We start from the raw sequence: 10,376 nt of genomic DNA, 5'->3' as shown, positions 1-10,376 counted from the left end.
TCATAAATATATAGAGACACTAGAAAATCATCTAATCACCAGCTGAACTAGTTAGATCCATCATTACTAGTATCTCCGGAAAAGCTTGGAGAAATAACTAGGTGAAAACTCTGTTAAACACAAATGCATTGTTCATTGTTCAGTCCGAGAAACTCTCACTTTGGGAATCTCTTGGTTAGATGTTCACTAGAAGATGAAGCTAGATTAGATCAGAAGTTAGATTAGCAGCGAAGCTAGAATGACAGGGAATGTAATAGTGCAATCTCTCTCGGGGAAACTAGAAGCGTCGGTTCATCAAATAAATATTAAAATATATTTGTGCATTCTAGAAAAGTTAATTTCATACGTATAAAACATAGATCTCCTTACTAATCAGCTGTTCAGATTCAGTGATTCAGAGTTTAACAATTGACTGGTGATTCTCACCGTCCTTTGGTTTGTTTGGTCAGATTTTCAAATCAATCATTTATAAAAGATATAAGACTTAAGCGTGAGCTTCACTCACCTCAGCTGAGCTTCACACAAAACACACTCTTAAAGGGACAGTACACCCCAAAATCACATGACAGGATAGAAAATTACTGTGGAAGTCAATGGCTACCGTCAAGTGTCTGTTTGCAACATTCTTCAAAGTATCTTCTTTGTGCTTAACAAAAGAATGAAACTCCTAAGAAACTCTTAAGGCACGTTCACACCAAAAAACTGTATTGTTTGTAATTGTGACTCATACAGTGTATTGTTGTCTATTTCTCCAAATATACGTCTGAGACACTGATGACTCTTCTGTGCTGCAGGACGCTGATATAATGTTCATCTGTGTTGTCATAGTTTGTGGTTGGATTATAGTTATGGTTATAACGTCATTAGTGTGAACGGACCTTAATCTGGATCTATGGTCTAGTCCTAAACCAGTGGAGATGTTTTCTGAAAGAGGTTCCTCCGTCAGCCCTCAGCAGTGTGACAGTCCAGTGAACATGACAGAGAGAGGAACAGAACCAGCTTCACTGCGGCGTCTTCAGGATGCGTCCGTAGCGGAAGTCATAGACGTGTCTGCACAGATACACCAGCTGCGGATCCACGCCGTCGGGAAGCAGGCGGTGGGCGGGGCCAGCGCTGTCAGAGGGGCGGGGCATGAGCGGGGCGTGGTCAGGCACGCCCTCCGAGCGCCGCTTCACCAAGGCACAAAATCTGTAACATCACATGCACTGTCAAGTCACCTTTAAATAATAAATAATACTAGATACTAGACATCAGCTATTCTGGTCACACTTTAGTTCAGAGTCCAGTTCTCAATAGACTATTAATCATGCTAATAACCAACTAGTTCAAAGTGAGAATCGGACACTAAAGTATCTCACCAAAGTATTTAAAGGGAGAAGAGTAAATAAAAAGCATACATTTTAAGGTTAGACTTGAAATTTTGATGTTAAATCCACTGTTGTAGTGGATGTATGCAGTGTTGCGTTATGACCAATCACAAACGATTCTGCTGAGTTTATGAACGCAGCGGCCAATCAGAGGCGTTCAGATGAGTCACCTGCAGTACTGTGCTAACGGCAGAACATAGCAGCGCTCCTCGATGCAGGCCACGCTGTTCTCATCCTGGTGACGGGAGGCGAAGATCTCGTTCTGAAAGAAGACACAGGAACACCTGACGGACTTACTCCAGCAAGATCAGACGGATTAAACACAAGTCACGTGACCAGACTGGTACAATAACACAAAATGTGTCAGTCATGAGTAGCACAGGTATATTTGTCGAAATAGACAATACAAATAGTTGTATCTCAGACAAATATTGTCCTCCTAACAAACCAGACATCAATGTAGAGATGATTTATAACTCTCCATTTCAGAAACTTGAGTCTGGTTTGTGCTCCAGAGTCACTGATTTTTTTAAATCAGTATCTCGTTACTTTGTAACAACGTGTTGAGTGACAGCTCCGGTGTTGCCATGGAGACAGAGAACAGGAGTCAGTGCAGAGTGTTGTGTGTGAACATGATCTCACAAACACATTCAGTGTTCCTCAAAATCAATGACAACTCAGAATATGATTCAAATCTGCAATAAAACGTTACATTACACTAATGTCCTTTATGTATTTAATCCCATTTTATCAACCAATTCAATTCAACTGAACTAATAGGCAAAAATGACTTTAGAGATTATTCATTACTTTTTTAGGGAGTAACTGAATTAGGGCTGTCAAAATGGCTGAAAAACTCATTTCAAATTTGCAATCAAATATTATCCAATTTTGAATTATATTCAAATTCAAAATGCATAGTTTTAGTTAGAGTGAAGAAAAACTTTTGGCTTCTCTTCTGAGGCCACAAGAGGGCGCACTGGGCAAAATATTACTAATGCACATCTATCCAAACCATAAGAAAATATGAGTGCATAATATTTCAAATAATGTTTATAAACCAATTATAATTAATTAGCTTAAAGAACTATAAACAAAACAACATCATGTATGGTTTCAACATCATGTATGTGGTATGGTTTATGTGGTGTTGATATGTTATTGTGTAATTTGGTATGCTTTGTTTGTTTTAGATTATTTTTTTTATTTTTTTTCTTCTTTTTAAATTTTTAAGTGCTGCCTTTCTTGGCCAGGGACCATTTGAAAAAGAGACTATCGTCTCAATATGATTTCCCCTGGTTAAATAAAGGAATAATAATAAAATGTGTGCATGCATAGTTTAATACAAAGGGGTGAAAGCCAAATCACACAGAGTACAGTTTTCATTTAAACACTTTTGTATTCGAATGTGGATTTTATTTAATTCGATGAATATTCAAAATTCAAATTTTTTTTTTTGACAGCCCTAAATGGAATATTTTAAAGGGTTACTTTTAAAAGTAACTCTCTCATCTATCACTAACCCTGCGCATGAGCAGCACTGATACATTTTTTATTGAAATGTTAATATATATTCATATAAAATGATTGCTCTTTTGTTGATTCTTCTATTGCAATCATTAGTAAGTCACTTTGCATAAAAGCATCTGCTGAATGACTGAATGTAGATGTAATAAGAGCATGTGCTGACCTCGCAGTGCATGCTGGGATCTCTGCCGGCCTGCGTGTGCTCCGGACGATAATACCAGAACAGACTCATCATCAGCTCTCCTGAAACAACACAGATCAGGATCTCAATGATTCTAACGTCACAGCATGTCGTGTTGATTAGTGGTGTAGACTCTGTGGATCAAATGATTTCGGAGGTGATGGAAGGTGATTCTTCCTGTCTGTCACCTGTTCTGGGGTCTTCCCACAGAGCCGAGATCTTGGCCACGTACGGCAGAGATTTCCTGCGCGGTCCGGACCGTAAGAGCACCGTGTCTCGCACCCGGATCACCTCTCCGTCCCGCTCCACTCCTTCATAACACTGACGGAGAACCGTCTGGTCATCGCCCTGCAGAAGCACATCACCGTGAGACTGTGCGGAGGACAGTAATGAAGAGAGGACCGAGGGAGCGCGGAGTACTCACCGCTATAAACACCTCCTTCTCCGTGGACACTCCGACGGGACGCCATCCGTTCGTGGCCTTCTGCTGCTGTTTGGCACTTCCTGTGGGACGCGTCTGGGACGATCTGCTGTAGCCCGTAGTGAGCGAGCCGTGGGGCGGTTTGGGGTTTTGAGGGCATTCTTTGCCCATCTGAAGCCTGCGGTCAGACATGGAGGACAGGAGACTGGGGACGGCTGGGGTCACTCGGGGCATGCTGGGACATCCGGAGACCGTGTGACTGTGCTCCTCTTCTGAAACAGCACAATCAAACACACGCTCATCACAACTAGAGTCAGAAGTGATGTCAGAGTGAACCTTCATGCAAAATGGAAACTTGCATTAATTTCCAACACTTAAGGATAAAATTGTAAGTTTGTTGCTAGCTGTGTACAGAACCTTAAGATATTAAAACACAAGATGACATGACTGATGAAAAAGACATGGTTATGATCCAGACGGTGGTCCTCACCTGTTTTGATGGGGCGGCTGCAGCTGGAGCAGGGGCAGGAGCAGGTCGGGGCGGCTGAAGGTGAATCCTCTGACCTCACAGGCCGGGCGGCAGCAGAAGGCGGGGCTTAGACTGGGCCCGGGGCGAGCGATGTGGACGTAGTAGCTGGAGCAGCAGGGGTCAGCACACAGAACCAGGCGCTCCTCGTCCAGGAAGAGCGTCAGATACTCCGGCGGACAGCAGAAACACGGACTCAGCTCCGCCTCCTCCTTCACCAGCTCCACCGGAGCGTATCCCAGCATGCTCTGGTATCCGGGTTTATCCAAGCTCCTGTTTCTGCACACTTGGCAGGCGTCTTGTGATTCTGGCTGTGGTTTCTTGGGCTTGTGCGCTGCTTTGTGTCTGTCCGGTCTGACTCGGTGCTTGTTAGCGGTGGAGCTGGTGAGCTTTAGCAGCGCGGCGGCGTTGAGTCCGGCCAAGCGTCGGGGAACAGGAGTGTACAAACTCACTTCCTGTTCCTTCGTGAGGTTTGGGCACGTCTCGGTCTTCCCGGCTCTTTTGGAGCAGGTCTTGGTTTGCTCTGTAGTGGTTTGTTTCTTGGTGAGTTTGGCGTGTGACGCTCTGTCGGTTTTCTCGAGCAGAAGGCTGTTGAGCGCCTCGGCGTTTAGCGACGCTAGTCTGCGTTTGCGTGGCTCCTGAGCCGAAGGTTCATCGAAGGTTTTGAGGCGTTTCTGCAACGGCTCCCTGGTTTTCTCTGCTTTCTTGTGGGCTGTTTTTGTCTTTTTGTGTTCTGGATCTCTGTTGGTCTCATTATGTAGGCGAGTGAGAAGAACGTGACAACCCAAGGCCTCGCTTCTTCCTCGGAGCGGGTAGAGCTTCCGATGGCACTCACTCCTAGCAGAGGACTTTCCTTTCTTACTCTTACTGTCATTCATCTTCACTGAACGTTCTGCCAAACATTGACTCTCCTTGACTTTCTTGGCCTTGCCTTCTTGCATTGAATGCGCAGGCCAGGCTCCGCCCACTGTTTCACCATGTGACCAGCTTTGTCTGTGGCCCCGCCCCTCGCTGTGATGCTGGCCAATGGAAGTGTTTTTCCGAGCATGGGTCATCACATGCTTCCTGAGGAGAGCTGCGGGATACAGAGGATCTCAAGTTATTACAACATCACTCGTGAACAAGACACAAATCACAGGGTTTCTAAAGGTTTTTAAAAAAAGCTAATTTAAGACTTTTTAAGTCCATGTAAATGAAATGTAAGGAATGAATTGAACAGAACACAATATGGTCTCTAAATATGTTATTAACACTGTTACACAAGTTACACTGGAGATTTCCTGGAAATGCAAATATGAATCAGATGAAGTGAGTTTGTGATTAAAACAAGAACAAATATCTACCAATGGACTTATCTTTAAAGGGGAAACAAGTTTGTTTTTCTGACCCCAATGCAGTTTCTTGTTTTCACTCATTTAATATTTGATCAATTTCTCAACCTTCCTTCATTCTGCATCTCCAGTAAATGTGTCGTGATTTAAGGATGTTTAGATGTTTGTACTGGAACACAAGAAAAATACTGAGGAAAATATATTTTATATAACATTTAATGCCAATTTAAGACTTTCTGCTTTAAGACTTTTCAAGACCCGTAGAAATTGAGTATATTCAAACATAATATTTTGCACAGGTAATTTAGCATAATCTAATTGTAAATTAAAAAAGATTCCATTTAACAAATGTGCTGTTACTGCAGATGATGCACTTGAGTTGTTTTCTTGTCTTTGTTGTGGGGTTCATGTGTAAAAGCGATCTTTCTGACAGCCCGAGACGGTTCAGAACATCACGCTGTGCACCATGTGTTTCTAATAGTCACAGATGCTGAATTTAGAAGCAAATACTAGATTACTACTCACAATATTTGTGCCATATGTTTCTGTGGTAGTAGCATAAAGCTCAGACATTGTGTCTCAATCCACGAAACAACAATCCTGCAGTCATCAGTGTCACAGACGGATATTTGGAGAAATACACAACAATACACTGTATGAGTCACAATTATACATTTCTCTTTTATGACAAAAATCATTAGGATATTAAGTAAAGATCAAGTTCATGAAGACATTTAGTAAATCTCCTACTGTAAATATATAAAAACGTAATGTTTGATTAGTAATATGCATTGCTAAGAACTTCATCTGAACAACTTTAAAGATGATTTTCTCAATATTTAGATGTTTTTGCTCCCTCAGATTCCAGATTTTCTAATAGTTGTATCTCAGACAGATATTGTCCTCCTCACACACCACACATCACTGAGAGATCATTTATATTATGCATAAATCTCAGATTTAACAGACTGACACTTGTGACTGGTTTTGTGCTCCAGGGACACAAATATTCCTCGAACCTGTAACCCTTCAGTTGCAGCGGATCTTTAACTGATCTGCAAACACACTCGAATGTGTCTCGTGACGCACGTACACGCGCGCGGAGGCCATTTAAAGTTCGACGCCGAACCTGAACCTGGCGTAAGCTGTTACCGTTACGGCAGTGACGTCACGCCTCTTATTAGTTAGTGACGTCGTCGCGGTGTTTGTTGTTTGTTAGAACGCGAGAGGCCTGACGCCCTCCTTCAGCAGAAATAACGCCCTTCCTCAACCGCGTTAAACACGAGCTCTGCTGCGCGCTCTCGAGTTATGGCTCGCGTGATCGCGACGCGATTAACGCGCCCTTGATTATCGTCCGGAGATCAAACCCGTTCACGGAGCGCGCGATTAAACGCGTGTTTGTGTGCGCGAACACTCACCAGTTCAACGCGCGGTAAAGCGTCGCGGTCCCGCGGGTGTTTGCTCGTCTAATGCTGCTGTTTCTCTTCCTGGCTCTGCGCTGAACTTCACGCGAACCAATAACACACAGATGCTGCTCCTCCTCGTCCAATCAGGAGCTCGCGCTCACGACGCTTCATCCTCGGCGTCAGACCCTGAGCACGCGTCGCGATAGATGAACTTGAGACAAAACAACAGTAATAAGTAAATAAACAGATCTTTCTAAAGTAATCAGCACTTATAAACGAGTGACATGTCATCGCATTAGATAACAAAATAAGCTAAACCCTGTTTTTGCTTTTATAAAAGAACAGTTGCTGCTTCTTATACGATCATGTCATTTATTACATATATTACACTATATAAAAAAAGATGATATTGATATACAGTGCCTCCAATAATATTGGCACTCTTGGAAAATATGAACAGGGACAGCTGAGGAAATAAATCTGTATTCTTGATCTTTTCATTCACAAATATTCTCACCTTTCATTGAAGTAAAACAATTGAGAAAGTGTAGAGAAAGTGTCATGATGAAATAAATGTTGGCCACAAGTATTGGCACCCCTAGAAATCAATCATTATGAGTCACATATCTCTGAAGTATATTCTCATTCATATTTAAGTGTTTTAGGACACTACGAGGAACACAGAGATCCTCGATCATCCATCACAGAACAAGACTGAGAATAAAGTGTCTTCAAGAAGAGCTAAAGCACTGAAACCCCCTCCATCAGGTTAATAATGAAGAAGTTCTATCAACCAAAGACGACGCGTGTCTATATCGGATATAAATATAGGGTTTGATATATTTTTGTAAATACATGTCTATCTTTTATAATTAGGCTACTAATATAACATGAACATGTATTGATGGATTTTAGGATGAATATCATGTCACATGACAGATATGTCCAAAGATGTATTACACATATGGGTTTGAAATATCAATTTATTATTGACATGATTTTTTTATTTTAAGATACCCACACAAAGAAATCGATTACAATTATTGCAAATGTATTTTCCTTAATAAAACCATAACAAGAGTTCAATAAATGTTTGTTATTACGAAACAGCGTGACTCATTTAAATACATCTTCACCATATTAAAATAAGGTTGCTATAATTTGTAACAGTTGTTATGATTTTGATACAGTCAAACTTTAGATCTGCATCCAACTCACTATCAATTAAAACTAATATTATTATTATTAATATTATCAGACAGGCAACACAAACCTGTTTCTTGATTTATTGTATTTTTATTTACCCTTTATTTTCCCAGCTGATGTCCCACTGAGATATTCAAATCTCTTTTAAAAGGGAGTCCTGGGATTTGAAACAGTTTTTTGCTATTGAGATATTTATTTTGTGAAGTAAAATTAAGCAAAAATCTGTCTTTAAACTTGAAAGAAATAAAGATCTGAGATTTATCGTGATAATTATTTATTTTTTGCTCCGTCATACTTACATTTTTTTTGTTGTCAGTGAATTCATGAAATTACCAAAAAGGCAATTAAGCTGCAAAAGTGTGTATGTGCATCACATTTGAGAACGTCTCTAATGCATTCGAGATCACAATATAAGAAGCAAGCCGATTTGTCATTTTTCATTTGTAATTCAATGCACAAGTAAATGTGAGCACAGTGCACTTGTACTAGAAAATATGCCATTTATTTTTTTAAAGTACAAAAATGAAACCATATTTAAAATGCATGAAATAATAACTAGTTTTATATTCTGGCATTCATGTTCTGTTGACTTCCGCACATCTTCACATTCTGGCACATGGGGATTCAAAAGAGAACAGGGTTTTCTCCTTTTCCTTTGTACAGAGTTCAGAGTTTAGGTACAACTGTTGGAATTAAGTAATAAAATAATAAACATTCACTGTTTACTCTTTCAGAATTCATTGATTATATAATATTCAGTGATGGTTGATAAACTTTGCATGTCTCATCCATGAGTTTGCAGTGATGGAGAACAACCAGAGCCAATCTGACTGATCAATAAAGCTTCATTAACACACCTGTGGATGAGGAACCATACACACATGGTCATATTCACTCGTTATTGCTGGATCTAATTCACAACTATCTCAGTTACAATTAAGTGCAAATTAATTGTATTCAGTAGTGTTTTAGGCAATATTTTATATTGAAATAATGAAGATTTCCTGTGCACCTCCATAAAAAAACACCCTGGATCCGCTGCTGATGCTTTTGGTTTGAAATAATTAAGATTTTCTTATTTTCTTCTGCTCAGCAAGACTTTATTTGATCACAAAAACAGTAAAAATTGAGAAGTAATTCTAATGTAAATCATCTGTTTTCTGTGTGAATCTGTGTTAAAGTGTAATGTATTTCTGTGATGCTCCGCTGTATTTTCAGCATCATTCCTCCAGTCTTCAGTGTCACATCACTTGATCTGTAAAGATCATAAACTTGTGTTTTATTAGAAGCAATCAAAACCAACAAAAGAGCAATAAATAATTAACAAAAATGTAAATGAAAAAAAATGTAAAATTAAAAATAAACAATTGAACAAGTCATAAAGAGCTAAAGTCAGTAACTTCAGAGTGAATGATTGACTGGAATCTTACATGAATGACAACAAACTCTCAGAAGAAAGGGATCATTGGGGTTCTATATAGAACCATAGGGTTCTTTACTCAACTCCAAAGAAGCTTTTATGCTAAAAAGGTTCTATAATGACAAGAAAGAACCCTTTTGGCACAAAGGGTTCATATCTTGAATTTTGTGATCATTCACATGCATTCATAAATGCATTTGAATACAACGAATAATGCAGTGAAAGAACGCACTCAAACTGTGCACGCGCCACACGCACTAGTATGACTTCATCATGTAACTTTACATTAGCCTAGATGCCTGCACTTTTTAGGCACGATTTGTTTAGTTTTTGAATATACTTGATACTGTTAAAAGGCACATCATTAAAACAAACAATACAAGTTTACATTTCACACCTAAACAAGCGTGGAAAACGTAATTAGAACTAGCAACTAAATTAGTTTAAAATGCCTATCCATATACATCTATGATTCGCCAACCCCAAACTGATTCAAATGATCCGCGATCCCGCTCCAACTCCCAAATTGGAGTCAGGTGACTCAAATGATTCGCGATCCCAATACACATAATGCTATAAAAGTGTGCACATACATAGAGAAATAAACAACAACTTCTTTAACTTGAGCAAACGCTGCTAATACACATACATTTGTTAATAAAGTAATTAAAACAAAAAAACATGAATGTTTTAATGTTGAATAAAAATAAACGATCCACTCGAAAGTCTCTGCTCATCATGGTCTATGATCATGACAGGACCTGGATCAGTGAGCTGCGTCTCTAGGGCCGATGACGTCACTTCCAGGGAGGCATGTTGTACACGCCCCCGTCCCTTGACTCCACCCCCACGTCAATACAGTGCCGCAAAAAGAGACGTGCAGAAAAGTAAAGCGCAAAGGGAAAATGGTATCGCAAGCTCAAACTAGACTGACACACAAAATAAAAGCAGCGTTGCAAATAATATAATACATATGACCATGGAAAATATT

The 10,376-nt window shown here is 40.0% G+C and overlaps 1 protein-coding gene across 1 annotated transcript; it reads right to left on the bottom strand.

The window, feature by feature from the left end:
- Positions 1–886: 886 nt before the first annotated feature.
- Positions 887–6,907, bottom strand: LOC113076910 (bromo adjacent homology domain-containing 1 protein-like). Its single transcript, XM_026249518.1, has 7 exons — positions 6,772–6,907; positions 3,987–5,097; positions 3,500–3,803; positions 3,264–3,423; positions 3,058–3,137; positions 1,538–1,629; positions 887–1,188 (listed from the first exon to the last, which is right to left on the bottom strand). Exons 2-7 carry the CDS (start codon positions 5,075–5,077, stop codon positions 1,002–1,004), a joined length of 1,914 nt encoding a protein of 637 aa, XP_026105303.1. The 5' UTR covers positions 5,078–5,097; positions 6,772–6,907; the 3' UTR covers positions 887–1,001.
- Positions 6,908–10,376: the final 3,469 nt, after the last annotated feature.

The sequence above is a fragment of the Carassius auratus genome, unplaced genomic scaffold (assembly GCF_003368295.1).
Source record: "Carassius auratus strain Wakin unplaced genomic scaffold, ASM336829v1 scaf_tig00021425, whole genome shotgun sequence".
NCBI lineage: Eukaryota > Metazoa > Chordata > Actinopteri > Cypriniformes > Cyprinidae > Carassius > Carassius auratus.
The sequence above is the reverse complement of the archived record's forward strand: the minus strand, read 5'-3'. Positions and strand labels throughout refer to the sequence as shown.